This window comes from Lynx rufus, unplaced genomic scaffold (genome assembly GCF_022079265.1).
Source record: "Lynx rufus isolate CCGP_SWC_20201006 ecotype Redwood Valley unplaced genomic scaffold, mLynRuf1.p SCAF_2, whole genome shotgun sequence".
Classification (NCBI taxonomy): domain Eukaryota; kingdom Metazoa; phylum Chordata; class Mammalia; order Carnivora; family Felidae; genus Lynx; species Lynx rufus.
Genome location: NW_025814834.1, coordinates 4,569,789 through 4,585,043, shown reverse-complemented (window position 1 = coordinate 4,585,043; position 15,255 = coordinate 4,569,789). Strand labels below are relative to the sequence as shown.

General features: G+C 58.5%; 1 protein-coding gene across 1 annotated transcript; it reads right to left on the bottom strand.

Moving 5' to 3' along the window:
• Window positions 1–12,916: 12,916 nt before the first annotated feature.
• On the bottom strand, window positions 12,917–15,015 carry GBX2 (gastrulation brain homeobox 2). Its single transcript, XM_047082663.1, has 2 exons — window positions 14,493–15,015; window positions 12,917–13,440 (listed from the first exon to the last, which is right to left on the bottom strand). The coding sequence occupies exons 1-2, from the start codon at window positions 15,013–15,015 to the stop codon at window positions 12,917–12,919; spliced, it is 1,047 nt and encodes a 348-aa protein (XP_046938619.1).
• Window positions 15,016–15,255: the final 240 nt, after the last annotated feature.

Here is a 15,255-nt window from a genome sequence, read left to right as displayed (position 1 = left end):
CAATATTATTCCATAAATGTTTCTAGTTTTTTTTTAAATTTTGTCTTTTACACCAATATCTTTATTTGTAATTTGTGTGTGTGGTATGTGAGGGAAGCATCAGTTTCATTTTTTCTAGGGAGATCATCAATTGCTTCAGCACTGTTTATTTAAAATTTTCTGATAGGGGCGCCTGGGTGGCGCAGTCGGTTAAGCGTCCGACTTCAGCCAGGTCACGATCTCGCGGTCCGTGAGTTCGAGCCCCGCGTCGGGCTCTGGGCTGATGGCTCAGAGCCTGGAGCCTGTTTCCGATTCTGTGTCTCCCTCTCTCTCTGCCCCTCGCCCTTTCATGCTCTGTCTCTCTCTGTCCCCAAAAATAAATAAACGTTGAAAAAAAAATTAAAAAAAAATAAAATTTTCTGATAAATCAGGTTTCTGTATATGCATGGGGTGTATGCACCAGGCTTTCAATTCCCTTTCACTGTTCAAATTGTCTGTTCCCATGACAATACTACATTTCCTTAATTACTGAACTTTATAAGACTTTATATCTTATAGGTTACCCTCCCACCACCACCTATTTTCATCTTCAGGCATGTCATGGTTTTTCTTAACCCAAGTTCTTCAAACTTCCTCCTAGAGTTTTGATAGGAATGACCTTGAATCTTATAAACCGGTTTGAGAATAATTGACACATTTATGACACTGCATCTTTCCATCCACAATCATTGTGTCTCTCTCCATGTATTTTTATATGCTTCAATGTCTGTCAAGAAATTGTTGCAATTTTCCCCAAGTATCTTATATTTTTATTGTTGTTAAATGTACGCTTTCATTTCCCTCCCTCTTCATCCTTATGCCTTTTAATTTTTCTTATCTTACTGCTTTGGTTTTGACCTCTAGTTACAATGCTGACTAAAAGTAGTAACAATAGTCTTCTTATTTGTTTTTTGATAGTAAAGCTTAAGACATTTAAAATACACTGAGAGAAGGGCGCCTGGGTGGCTCAGTCGGTTGAGCGTCCGACTTCGGCTCAGGTCATGATCTCACAGCTTGTGAGTTGGAGCCCCGCGTCGGGCTCTGTGCTGACGGCTCGGAGCCTGGAGCCTGCTTCGGATTCTGTGTCTCCCTCTCTCTCTGCTCCTCCCCTGTTCACACTCTGTCTCTCTCTCTCAAAAATAAACATTCAAATAAACAAACAAACAAACTGAGAGAAAAAATGTGCTCCACGTCCTGAGCCTGGATGCCTTGTTTCTCTTGTTCACAGTCACTTCTCTGGCTCCTTGAAGTCTGACTGGCTCACGGTGGCTGCCCAATCATTATTTATTGAATGGATGCTTTTCCTCCAGCCATGAACGAGTGTCCCCTCACTGTGTTGTGTCAGTGTCTGGTCTTACAAACGTTTTATATTACTAATTCGTATAATATTTGTATATTATAAACTTCGCTAAAGGATTACAGTATTGCTTCGTTTTGGTTTTAATTTACTTCTCTTTGAGTTTGACCAATTTTGTGTGTTTATTAGCAATTAAAGCAAAAAGCATGCATTCTTCTGCTCTAACCCCTCCAATGGCTTCTTGTATCCCTTGAAATAAAATCCAAAGTTCTTCCCAAAACCTCCAAAGCCTTCCATGATCAAGTGCCTGGCTATTACCTCTACGACCCATTGTCTCACCCACCACTCTCCTCCTTGCCAGTTTGCCCCAGGCACAGTCGTCTTATTTCTGGTCCCTCTGCCTGGAATGTTCTTCCCCCACTCTGTGCATTTCTTGCTTCCTCCTTCTTTCAGGGAGCTACCCACTTTCACCTTAGCAGCAAGGTTGACCCTGAGCCTCCTCATCTAAAATAGCACCTGCCAGTCTACCCAGCCTTGTTTTCCTTCCAATCACTTAGTTGTCTGAGTAACATCTGATATTATATTGCATTCACTTACTGTTCTGTGTCATGTCGCACCCCCTAGAATGCCAGCTACACCCCAAGACCAGAACAGTGTCTGACATAACGTATCCCCGTACATACTTGTGCGATCAGTGAGTTTGGTTTTCACCTTCCATGAAATGCCCGTTCATGCCCCTTCCCCTTTCATTCTAGCCATTTGGTGTGGAAACAGATTAATCCACCTTGTCATGTTTCTGACAAGTATTTTTCCCGGTCGTTCCTGATATTTTAATTGTTTTATGATCTTTTTAATGAACAGGAGCTTCCGTTTTCTATGTAGACAGCTTTGCAATCCTTTCCTTGCATCCTGCCCCTCAGCAGGTTATTATTTAGCTAATCCTCTTTCCTAGGTTTTGAAGGTTTCCTCTCATACACTGAATTCTGTAATCCATCTGTAACTGATACCTGGTTAACATGGGAGGTAAAGATCCCTTCTTTTTCCCCAATTAGCCGGTTTTAGCAAATCCCCAACATGCAATAATTCTTCATTTTCCACAAACTCACAGGCCTTCCTTTACCATAGGTTAAATCTTCGTATATTCTACAGTCTATTGCTGAGTATGTAGTCTGTCAATTATATAATGGAATGGTTTTTGTTACGTTTATGTATATATTTGGAGAAAGAGAGAGAGAGCAGAAGCGGGCGAGGGGCAGAGAGAAGGGGAGACAGAATCCCAAGCAGGCTCCATGCCATTCACGCAGGGCCCGATGTGGGGCTCGAACCCCCAAACTGTGTCATCATGACCTGAGCCGAGATCAAGGTTGGCTGCTTACCGCACGGTGCCACCCAGGCGGCCCGATTATATCACGTAATCTTATGAGCACTAACCCTGCAGCCAGCCTATGTGGATGTAAATTCTGAACCTACCAGTTGCTAGCTGTGTGAACTTGGAACCATACTTAACTGCTCTGTGGCACGGCTTTTGTCATCTGCAAAATGTGGGTGACAATAATACAAAGTGGCCACTTTGTAGGTCCCAAAGGCTAGCAAACACCAGCCATTTCATACGGTTAAACACAATACCTACCTCACAGGCTTGTCGCGGGGATTCAATTAATTGATGAAGGTCAAGCGCTCAGAAGAGGGCCCGTCGCCACGGACATTGGTTGTTTGCTCATATTAGAGCAAGTACCCCTCCTCGTTAGGATTCCCTCTAAAAATCCCCCAGCCACATTCATCTTTTTATCCTTCCAGATGTACGTTGAAATCATGTGCTCAGTTTCAGATAAGTCTTCTGGAACTCGGGGTGGGATTGCATTGAGGTGATCAGTTCATTTGGGGAGCCCTGGCGGCTGTAAGACTCCTGTTCTCTCCAGCCATGGGCTGGTCTCCAGCTGACTCCAGTCTCTTCTGATGTTTCTGCACAGAGTTGAGGGGGAGCAGGGTGAAGCATCTGGGAACGCTCCTGCCTGGAGGGAGAGTCCGGGGGAGGGAAGGGGGGTTCTGACCTCAGGGCTGGGGGGGGGGAGGGCGCAGAGGGGGGTCATCTTACTAAATCATCATTCCAAGACCAAGGCACCCCTGCCAGAAAGAAATCACGCCAATGGGAAAATTTCCTGAAAGCATCATCAAATTCCTCCAGCCGAAACAGTGGCAGAACAGGGGTGTTGGCCGGCTGCAGGCTTAATGTGCTGAACTGCTTGGAATACGAGGGCTCTGACGTCACCACGGACTTGGCTAAATGTCTCCAAATTAGGTTGAAAACCCCTCCATTTACTTGGCTGTCAGGCGGCTGCAGCAGAGTAATGTGGGTGGAAGGACCATTATCTTTACTAGTAGTTATTAGTATTGTTAGTATTCACTCATTTTGAGAAAGCTCCCCAAAGGCCCAAGCGGCTCGGTGGAGAGCAGGGCCAGCACAGCCCCCAGAGCTCAGGGCTTCCCAGGCAGACCACCACGGAGGCCCTCGTGTCCCCGAGACCCACGGAGGGCATGGCGGTCCTCAACGCGAGGCAGAGGGATGCTGAACCAAGCAAGTGCCGTCCCAACCTTTGCAGAGAGGGAGGTGTCTCTGAAGAGAGAGAGAGAGACCACCCATGAGGGGGGCTCCTTGCCAGCTCTAAGCGTGGGTGCCCTCCCAGCTGTGATTCCACAGTAGCCACCCCAGCGGCTCAGCTCAAGTGGGTGACATTGTAGGCCCCGGGGGCCCAGTCACTCCTCCACAGACCCCTGCGGAGCTGGGAGAGGTGTTCGTGAATGTCCACTCATCCGTGGCCTCCGCCCAGGCGTCCTCACCCTGCGTACCTTTCTTGCCCGTGCTGGAGGGGAAGAGGGCCTTGCCATGAGCCTCGGGGCGCACTGGGCTCCCCATGCCGGAAGTGGCTGTCTTGCCTGGATTCTGAGTGCCCAAGGGTGTGTATGGCCCCCAGGGGCCTGTTGGGTCCCCCCTGCCTAGCACAGTGCCAACAGACCCATTCTCAACTGGCGGCTGTTCCCATCTCCTCGAGGGCTCTTCTGTCGCGTGTACCTCTGGCATTCGTGGGACAGTCCCATACCACAAGGACCGTGGTCCCACCAAGGCCAGTCTGGGTGGAGGCGCTCTGCAAACAGGTGGTGCTGGGGTCCGCAGAGGGCAGCCTGCAGAGGCGCTCTTAGGAGCCCAGGGCGTTGCTACAGTCTCTCCTCTTGTCCCCGGGGAGGCCTCCACTCCGCTGCACAACTGCCTTCTGGAGGGAGAGAATAATTAGGGGGAAGAATGGAAATCTCCCGACTTTACAAATGTGGCTTTGCAAAATGAGGCAGGAAGACAGATCTGTCTTCACTATTATTCATTAAGGAAAGTCCTTTATAAATCCCAAATTAACAATTTCTCATTTAAAGATGGGCGATTATCATTCTTTTCTGGCAATTTATAGCTTTCAAAATGCCGAAATATGGAAATTATTGGGGAGAAAATTCCAGCCATGGTCATGGAAAATGGGGATCCGCTTCAAAACTATTGATAAACATTTGAAACAGGATCAATACTCTGAAGTCTATAGAGCAATAATCACGTGCCTGTATGTGGCATGGCTGCCTCGGCAAGTTCCAAACGACCCCATGGGGGTCAACAGTCTGGACGGCACAGAGCCCCGACGTTACTGGAAAACCCAGGGATTCGCGTAGCCAGGTTTCACACAACTCGGAGATCCTTTGGCCAAGGACAGTCGCACCGCCACGTTTACAGTCCTTTTCTCAGTTTTGCAGTGTTCCTACCGGCTTTCTAAATAATCCCACCAGACACCTCTGGAGGGAGATGGTGTCTGTGCAAAGGAGTCACTGCACATATTAGGAATGATGAAGGCCTTTCTGAAACGAGACTTCATGTCATTTGTCATGATTTACGCATCCACGGAGCCCTTGCCTGCTGGCGGCTCGCTGAAAACCAAGAACAGACAGCAGGACTCCCGCGTCTAGCCACAGTCAGCCCCGCGGGCTGCCAACTCTGGGCCCAGGGTAGCACCAGACGTGTTGAGGTGGTCTTCGAGGGCTAAGGAGGAGTCACCTTACTGAGGTCTGAGTCCCAGGCGGTCTGAGTCCGAAGCTGTGCACCCGGCCAGAAGTGGGCGCTCCCATGGCCCTGAGGTCACCATGCACCTCACCTGTGTTACGTCACTAACCTCCCCAGAAGGCACCCTGAGTGGGTCATCGGGTGAGGAAACAAAGGTTCAGATGGGTGGACTGGTTTGGTCCAGTTTAGCTCAGGGGAGTCTCTACCAAGATCTGACCGCCCTTCCCGTGCCAAGTTCAAAGAGAGATGCTGGCTTCTGTTAAGAAAAAGGGAAACTTGAAACAGGACCAAGCACCCCCAGCCCCCACCACACCACCCAAACTCTTTCCCTCCCCTGGCCTCCACCTCCCGCCCTCTCCCCAGCAGACCGGTGGCTCCGCCCCTGACACGGGGGCGGTGGTGGTGTCCTCAGCACCCAAGGCTTGTGGAGAGAGAGATCGGGGTTTGGAGTGATCCAGGACAGAACCCGCTGCCAGCTCCACCTTGCTTGAGGCCCCTTTCTCGCGGGGTGTAGGTACTACCTCTGCAGACAGGGGGCCCCACCCCTGCCTCCCCAGCGGCTGCGAATTGAGAGCCCGCAGGGAAAGCGCTGAGTACAGAGTCCCCCCGCCGTTGCTTCTAGGCCCCAGCTAGCTACCTGGCTGGCGCGGCCAACGAGGTGTTCTGGAAGCTTCGACACAGAACCACCAACTCGGTTTCAGACAATCCGGGCTACACCGACCCCTGCCCGCAGGGAGGCGAGTCCAAGGCCTGGTGGGGTCACCTCCCCTCCTCCCACCCCCCCTCCCCCACCCCGCGCGCTCCCAAACCCCTTGTCTCCTTCCATGGTGTGGCCGGGCTCGGCTTTTGTCATTCAGAGCCAGGGCCGCGCTCCCACCCTGGGGTCAGGCGGCCACTTCCAAACCCCCAAAGCGCTCAGCTCGCTGCAGGGTCGCCGCACCAGGTGCTCAGGCCGCAGTCGGGCTGGGGGCGGGGACAGAGGGAACGCGCGGGGGATCTGAGTGACCAGAGCCCCGGCCGGGGGTGGGGGTGGGGGCGAGGGTGGGGGAGGGCGGCTTAATGGGATCAGGTTGGTGTAATCCCATTTCAGCCTTTGTCCTTCTGACGGCCGCGGAGACCGAGCTGGGGGGCCGGGCCCTTTAAGAAGACGGCGCGGCCACACCAGAGACAGACCAGCACGACAAAGGCCCCGAGGGATCCAGTGGCGGGAAACCAGGAGATGAAGGCGGGTGGAGGAGGGAGGGTGGGCGCGCAGCGTGACGTCGCCTCCAACGCTGGGCCCTGCCTCAGGCATTAGCCTGGACCCCAGGCCGCTCTCTCTGGCCTTGGGCGCGCCTTTGGGCAGGGCCCCCGACTGCGGGCGCAGGACCCGGGGTCGCTACCCCAGCCAGGCCGCGCGGGCTCGTGAATCGCACGCGGGATGGGCGGCCGCGCCCACCGACGGCCTCCCTGCCCCCTTCGGGCTCTGAGCTGCGGGGCCGGCGGGGGGGGGGGGGTGCGGGTTCGACCCCACCTGCTCCTCTGTCCCTTGAGGCCCCAGGCGCGCACGTTGGTTCGGGCAGGACAGACCCTCCTCGCGCCCTGATGGCCTCTCCCTGAGGTGCCCGGGCCTCAGCTTTCCCCTCCCTAGCCTAGCGCGTCGCCAGCTCCGGGGCTGACACGCGGAGTCCTCGGGGCCTGTTGCAGGCAGAGCGCAGAGAGTGGGCCTGCGCGCGGCGGTGGGAGAGGGTAGGCCAGGGCGCGAACACTGGTGCCGCGGCTTCCCGCGGGGGAGGTGGGGGTGTTCGTGGTGAGCTGCGGAGGGGGTCATCCCAGAGACCAGAGTGGGCGTGGGGGGTGCGCCCGCACGATGGAGGTCGGGGGTGTGTGGGGAGATCTCAGAGGCCAAACGGGGCGAGGGGACACGGACCACGGGGTGGGGGGTGGGGGCCGGAGATCAGACTCTGGGCCTCCGCGCAGTGGAGAAGAAACAGGGTGGGGCACGGAGGCGCAGGCCCCTCGAAGGGGCGTCCGGCGGTCCACGAGTCGGGGGAAGCCCCGAGGCGCAGACCCGAGTGCGCAGTGGGCGCTCGGCTTCGAATGGCACCCGGAACGGCGTCTTGGGTTGCTCCAGTGGGGTGGGACTCTGGAACCCCTGAGCCCGGGATCCGGGAAAACCGAGAAACTCGGCGGGGCCGGGCTAGACGGAGCCGGTTAAGCGCACAGCTGCAAAGACGCTACCACTGCACGCCCACACCCACCCGTGCGCACACATCACACCCGTGCTCGCCGTAGAGCCCACCGCGTGGGGAGGGGGAGGCGCTCGCAGGGACCTTGGGGTCCGAGCTAGAAGGCTCAGCGCCCTCGGGGCAGTACCACTCGCTGGCCGGAGGGGCTGCGATTGAGGGGCAGCCTCGCTCGGTCTGGGGGCAGGGGTTCCTGAGACCCAACTTGGGCGTTGACCGTGGCGCTCTCGCCCCACCGGCGCGGGCCTCGCCGGGCATCCACGGCTGCGGGCCTGTCCCCTCCTCCGGGCGCGGAGCTGGCGGGGCGCGCCCCGCGTCAAGTGCGCCGCCCACCCCGCGCTCCCCCCTCCCCCCGTGCCACCAGGCTGGGCCGCAGCGCCGGCAGGACACTCTAGGCCCAGTCACCCCAGTCCTCGGCCAGTCGGGAGCACGCGCTCCCTGACCTTTCCCCCAAAGCCACGGAGGGCGGAAGTCAGCTTAGGTCCCTCACTTCTGAACTATTCAAATAGGCAATCAATTTTTATGATGTAATTTATAATTTATGCAGGCTGTCTTCATACATATGGTGTTGCTTTTGTGTGTCGGGGTTTAGGTGCTTTATTACTCTGACGGTGTGATTTGCATTCATGTTTGGTTACTAAGATCATATTTCTCCTGTTTACACCATAAGGGCCCAAAATGAAGATGGATGCCTCCTCCCTTCGCCCGGGGCCGCTCCCGGTACACCCCAGACCGCAGCTCCCCCCTAGACCCCAGGAGCCCCGCTACCCGAGGGCCCGGCGCGGCCGAGCTTAGGGGGAAAGAGGCCCTGACTGCCGGGGCCTTCCAGGAAACCCCGGGACTCCAGAGGGTCCAAGCAGGCCGCCTGCTCAGACTGCGTGCGCTTGAGCAGAGTCCTGGGGTCTCCCGGGACAGAAACAGAGGCCGGTGTAAGGGAGCCTCCTTCCCAGGGAGGCCGTGGCTGGGCGCGGGCAGGCCACTCGGCTGCGTGGTCCCCCGAGTTCCCCACAGGCGAGAGGAGAGCGAACAGAGGATGACTCTACCGCAGGGCCTTCGGAAGCCGGGCTCCAGCCTTTTGAGGACAGACACTGGGGTCCAGGAAGGCCCAGGATCTGGGAAGCTGGTGACCATCAGAGCGCCCCCCCCCCCGGCCCGCCGGGCTTCCAGAGCATCCAGAACCCCCCTGCCAAGGGGGTGGGTGAGCGACTCCGCTTGGGACAGGCCTGGGGCAGAGGGAGCAGCAGCGGAGGCCCGGTGCTAGCCAGACACAGCCGAAGTGATTAAGCCAATTAAGCTCGAACAAACAGACGCAAGGCTAAGCGAGCTTTGACCCCAAGAGAACCAGCGTCTTGGAATGCAGGTGCTTGGGCCAGCAGCAGGCCCAGTGCGAACTGTTTTCAGCCGTAGACTCGGGATGATCTCGGGAGGCACACCAGGCCTGGAGGGCCCCCACTCCACCCCACCGCACGCTATCTAGTTGAAAAAGTCCTGCACAGAACCATCCTGGGGGCTGAAGACTGGGAGGCGAAAGCTGGGTGTAGAAGCAGGTGCCACATCTCAAAAATTCCCTCGTGGGCTGGGGTTGGGGAAGATTCAAGCGCCGGTCCAGGTCCAGGCCGCTCCAAGGATATCCCCAGCCCCTGCAGGGAGGGGAGGAGGAGGTTGCTTGGGGCCCAAGACCAATCTCCAGAGGGCTCTGCTCAAGGACCCTACGGATCTGGCTTTGAGTTTTCAAAGTACCCTTGGTTCTCCAAAGGATGGGGGTCTCCCAGCTCGCGGGAGAGCTAGGGCAGAGGGTGGGGTGGCTGTTCCTTTGCCCCCCTCCACTACATAACCCTGCTCAGGTTGGTGGACCGGGGTGTGGACAGCCTGGGGGGGGGGGGCTCTAGCGGATGGTTGAGGGCGCAGGGCCGTGGCACTCCCAAGCGTAATTATTTGATCTGCAGATGTAAGTGGAATTTATTGTAACAACAAATATAGTGATGTCAAAACCCAACCTTGGATTAAAGCCGGCAGCCAAAGGGGAAGTGTATTAATTTCCAACAGCATCTCAGGCCAGAGCCTATTAGAACAAGCTATTCTTCAGGCCCCCCCATCAGAATTAATCATTGGGAGTTAATTTGAAGCTCAGACAAGTTGCTGTTAATTTAGTGCAGGGAGGACGGGATGGAATAAAAAGCTGAGGTGCTGGCCGAGCCTCGTGGGTCTCATTAATCAGCCAGCTGAGACGGCCTGGCTTGATTACAATTTGCAAAAAAATTCATTAGGGCCCGGGCGATTGACAATTTTTCTCTCTGCCTGTGATGTGACTCATTAGGCAGCCAAATGAAAGCCATGATGACGGCCATGATGACAGCGGCCATCAAGCTCCCGCTTGTTTATCTTCCTCCCCTCGGCCTGTCTCCCGGGCCTCGGCCTCCGCACCGGGCTCTCGGGGGCGCCCCGGCATTCAGGGGTTGGGGAGGAGGAGGGGCAGCTTCCCCAGAGGGCAGAGGGGCTGGTGGTGGTGCCACCTCTGCAAGGCTGGGGGAGCCCCAGGCCCTCTCCTCCTGCCCCCAAAGTGCAGCTAGGGAGGGCCGGGGAGCGTGGTCCCCCCTGCCCCCCCCCGGGGGGGGGTGAGGATTCCTGAAGGTGGCCCCAGTTTCTAGGGAACTTCACTTCCCCGCAGGGTTTGTGTGGCCAAGGCTCTGGGTCCCTCTGTGCCCTCCATCCGTACCACGGGCTTTTGGAGAAGATGGGTAGGAGTTACACCTGTTACCCTGAAAAGGTATATGGGAGGTGGGGGCCCTCCAGAATCTGCCGGGGGGGGGTACCCCGCTCTCGAGATCCAGCGATCTTCCCCCAGGCCAAGAGTGCCGAGTGGGGGCGCCCCCGCCGGGGAGGCCGCCGCTCCCCCGGTTCTGCGGCTGGGACCCTGCACCACCAGCCGCTGTTCCATCCATCCCGGCCAGGGACCGGCTGGCTCAGGTGTGCGGGGTGGGGGCGGGGGAACGGGATGTGGTGGGGGCGGTGTCTCCGCTGGCCTCAAATGCACGGTGGCGGCGTGTGGCCAGGGGAAACCAGCCCCAAGCAGATGACGCTCACGGGCGATCAGGGCGCGCTCACCGGCGGGCCACTGGCGGGATCAGGGGGAGCGGCCGGGCCTCGCGGACCAGGCGCCAGGGCAGGGAAAGGCCCCAGGGTTCTAGGTGGGGGACAGGAAGGAGCCCCCAAGCTCTCCGCGTCCCGCAGAGCCGGCTGAGGCCTTCGGAGGACCGGCCACTCCGTTTTATTGTGCTCAAAACCCAAGTCTGGGCCATCTTCCGCCGCTGGAAGTCTTGGGAACAGCGGCGGGAAACGGTGACTTGGTCGCGTCCGTCCCTCACCTTGTGCCCGGAGTGCCGGTGGAGGCCTCAGTCCCCGCGTAAATTAAGCCAATACGAGTATTGACCTAGGGCGACGAGTTCCCCCTTCTTGGGCTGAGAGAGCCGCGGTGGGTACCGCGCGCGGCGGCTTCGGCACCCGCTCCCCACCGGCAAGGCCGAGGCCGGGGAAGCCTCTGGCTTCTCTTCGCCCTTCGGGCTGCAGGTTTGCTGGTCGCGGCCAGGGCTCTGGAGCCGCGCTCGCTCACTCTCGCTCGCCCGCTCCACGCCCCCCGAGCACACCGGGCCTGCCCACGACTGTCTCCAGGGGGCCTGGCCCGGCGCTTCGGGGTCGGGAAAGGAGCGGGCGTCCCGGGCTGGGCTCCGGCGGTGGGGGGGGTGGGGTGGGGAGCGGGACAGGGGGTCGGGGCACGCCCCGCCCGCGCCCCGTGGGCCTCCGGGCCGAGGCGGGCAGCCGCCCGGCTCTCAGGCACCCCCGCGGGCCCGCCGCCCACCCGCCGGCCTTCCTCTTCCCTTCCCCCGCTTTGTGCTGCCGACCGCCCCGGCGCCCTTGGGGTGGGGCGGTGGTCGGGTCCCGCCCCTCCGACCCCGCCCGCCGAGGGAGGTGCCCGGCCCGCTGGCGCTCACGGCCCGCCTCCGCCTCCGCGCGGAGCGCTGCCCGGAAGCCCTGCTCGGTTTGGTGGGTTTCTGCGCCTGTCGGAAGATAACGCCCGGAGCCTGATTTATGGGCCCTCGGCCCAGCCTGGGGAGCGAGCACCGCTTCTTTTCGGATCGGGGATGTGGGGGGGGGAACGCGTCTCCTCGCTGGCTGTGGTCGATTTAGAGCATCGGGAGTTAGTGAAAAGCCGCCAGTACCCGCACTCGCTTTCCCTCCTCCGGGCGCCCGCCTCTTCCTCTGGCCCAAGTTTGCCAGCCTCCTAGGTAGCGATTAGACCATGCAAAAGGGGGAGATGTCAGCTTTCTCAGGTGAAAGTTAGGCTCCCTGAAATTTATAACCCAACTAGAGCTCTTGCTCGCCAATTAGAAACCTGGGAAGGTGCGGGGTGTGTTGTGTCCCGCCAGCCTGCGGAGACCAGGACGGGGGACTTTGATCCAGTGCTGGTCCCAGACCAGCTGCCTGGCCATTCTCCCGTGGTGCCCTGTAAACACTGAAATCTGGACACACGAGACCCAGAGATTGGTCTTTTTTTTTTTTTTCCTTCTCTCTCTCTCTCCTTTTTATTATTCACAAGACTGCGATTGTTTAAATGTCATAACTTATAAGAAAATAAGCTACATTGAAATAAATTAAACACAACAGAGACGTGCTTCCAAACATGGCTCAGATAGGATGTGCAACCCCAGGAAAGAACGCCAGGCAAAACCAAAGCAAAGCAAATTTCCAGGCTGCCCCCAAAACGTCTGCTTTTCGGTCAACTTAAAACAAAAACAAAAACAAAAACAAACAAAAAACCAAAAAAAAAAAAACAACCCAAAACAGAAACAAAAACGAGGGTTTGTTCTTCAGTGTTATGTTTACCTTTGGAAAAGTATGGAAAGGTGGCTGCTATCCGTGGAGGATTACAGCAGAGGTTCTGTTTTCTTCTGGAATGTGAGTGGAGAATATTACAGGGCAGTTTGGTCCTCTAACTTTCAAAATACTGCAGCTGAGATCCAGTTTATATAGATATCTATGTACAAAGTAGGATAGTATAATAAATATTTACTGTGTCATCAGGTACAGCTGTAGTCCCTTCGAAAGCAGTCTTCAGCCTTCTGAATGAATATACTCTCAGTGTGCTTGGGATGTCCAAAGTTGGGTGTGTGTGTGGGGGGGGGGTGACTTTGAGTTTTGCTTCAAACATGGCAGAGGCCACCGTGGTTTCCTTCCAGAGCTGTAGCTTCTCCAACGGCGGTCCAGGCCCTGGCTCTCCCTGGGCCCTCAGGGTCGGGCCTGCTCCAGCTGCTGATGCTGACTTCTGATCGCGAACCTGCTGACGTGGACGGGGATGGGGACGACGATCTTGGGGTTCCTGGAGGGCTCCCCTGTCTTGGAATTGGCGTTGCCAGCCTTCACCCGTTTCCACTTGGCCCGGCGGTTCTGGAACCAGATTTTCACTTGCACCTCGCTGAGTTTGAGGGCGTGGGCGATCTGCGAGCGCTCGGTCAGCGACAGGTACTTTTTGCAGTGGAACTCCTTCTCCAACTCCAGCAGCTGCTCACTGGTGAAGGCAGTCCGCCGCCGCCGGTTCTTGCCCGTGGACGTGGTGCTGCCCGCGGCGCCGCCGCTCGGCGGGGCCTCCTCCAGCCCGTGGCCGGGGTCTTCCTCCTTGTGAGCCGCCTGGCCGGTCAGATTGTCATCCGAGCTGTAGTCCAGATCGCTCTCCAGCGAGAAACTCTCCTCCTTGCCCTTCGGGTCGTCTTCCACCTTTGACTCGTCTTTCCCTTGCCCTCTGACAGCCCCGACTGAAAGCAAAACCAAACGGCGTTTTATTACATTTCGCACACTGGCCTTCTTCCCCTTCCCGCCGCCACTCGGGCCTCCCCCGCCCTTAGCGGATTGTCTTTCTATGACATTAACACATTGTGATTTCCTGGCCTTTGAGGGGTAGAGAAGGGGGGGGGGGCGTGAGAAAGCTCAAAGGAGGAGAGGAGACAGGACAGGCGACGGCCCTTTGCCCAGAACCATCACTCAAGGGGCCGCCAGGCCGCGTCTGCACCCTCCCAGCCTCCGGCAGCTTAAGGCAGAAGTAACAGGAGGCGTGAGGCCCAAGAGAGCAGCATCCTCTTTGTCCCCGGGGTGGGGGCTGGGTGAGGACTGAAGGGGGAAATTCACGATCCGTCTTGCCTCCCCCCACCCCCCAGTGAAGATTCAGTGAACCTCGATTTCATCGCAGCCAAAGTGGGGCCACAGGGAGGTGGAGATCCCAGACCGGGTCTTTTTTTTTTTTTTTTTTTTTTTTTTTGAGGCAGATGATGTTGGCGAAAGGGAAGTTTTGTAGCCTTAGGAGAAGTTCCCACAAGACACCCCAACACACACGCAGACGCACAGCCTCCCGGGAATCGGCTTCTCCCGGGCAAGCACCAAGCCCAGTGAAGGGGGTTAATAGGTCTGGGCGCCCCTGAGCACACGCACGGTTGAGACGCGCAGCCCAGCCCGCCACCCCTAAAGGTTGAAACTCATCCAGGACCCCAGGTCACGGCGCGCGGGAGGGGGGACAGACTCCTCCAAACTCGCCGCCGGACAGACGAACAGCCGCCCGGCGCAGCAGCTGGCCCCGAGGGCTAAATGCTACTACCCCTAAGCCCTAGCTTGTTGCTCGGCTCTAAATGCCCCCCGGAGGCCTCGCGGCACCGCTCGGCCGCGTCCTCCCGCTGCTCCGGAGAGGGGGGCCGGGTCGGGGGGTCGTGTGGGGGGCTTGGCCTCGCCCCCTCTGCGCCCGCGGGAACCCGGAGCGGGCTCGCCCCCGCCCCCCCCCCCCGCCCCCGCGCCCCGGCCGCGCGCGCCGCCGACTCACCGAGCGACGCCTGCACCGCCTCGGCCGCGGAGAAGGCGAGCAACGAGCCCTCCTTGGCCAGGAAGGCTTTGCCGTCCTCGGTGTCGGCTTGCAGCGCCTCAGCCTTGTCGAAGTTGCCGCCACCCGGCAGCGGCTGCGGCGCGAACTTGCGGGCGGCCGCCGCCTCCTGGTGCTGGGGAGACGCGGAGAAGCCTCCGGGCAGCGTAGCCATGAGCGTGGAGGTGAGCGCCATGCCCTGCGCCAAGCTGGAGCAGAAGCCGGTGGGCAGGCTGGGGATCTGGTGGTGAGGGTGCGCGGGCGGCAGCGCGGGCTGCAGCGCGGCCTGGGGCAGCGCGGGCGGCGGCGGCGGCGGCGGCGGCAGCACCACCGGCCGGTAGGGCATAAACATGGGGTAGCCGGTGTAGACGAAATGGCCGGGGCTGGGCTGCGGCGGGCTGCCGATCAGCGAGTCTATGCTGAAGGCGGTGCTACTCCCCAGCGGGCGCTGCATCATCATCAGCGACGGCGGGAACGCTGCGCTCATAGACGCGCTCGGAAGAGGCCAGCGAGAGGCGAAAAGTCCCCGCGCCGCGCCGCCGCCAGGAAGCCCGCCGGGCGCCGGGAGCACAGCCGGGTGCGCCGCGCAGGGGCCGAGCCGGACCCTGAAAGCAGGCGCCGCCGACCCTCAGCCCTGAGCGGGTTGCATGCCCGGCGGGAGCGGGTGCGGGCAGCGCGCGGGGTGAGGTCGTGAGCTCCGGAGTGGAGAGGGCACCGGGGCCCCGCG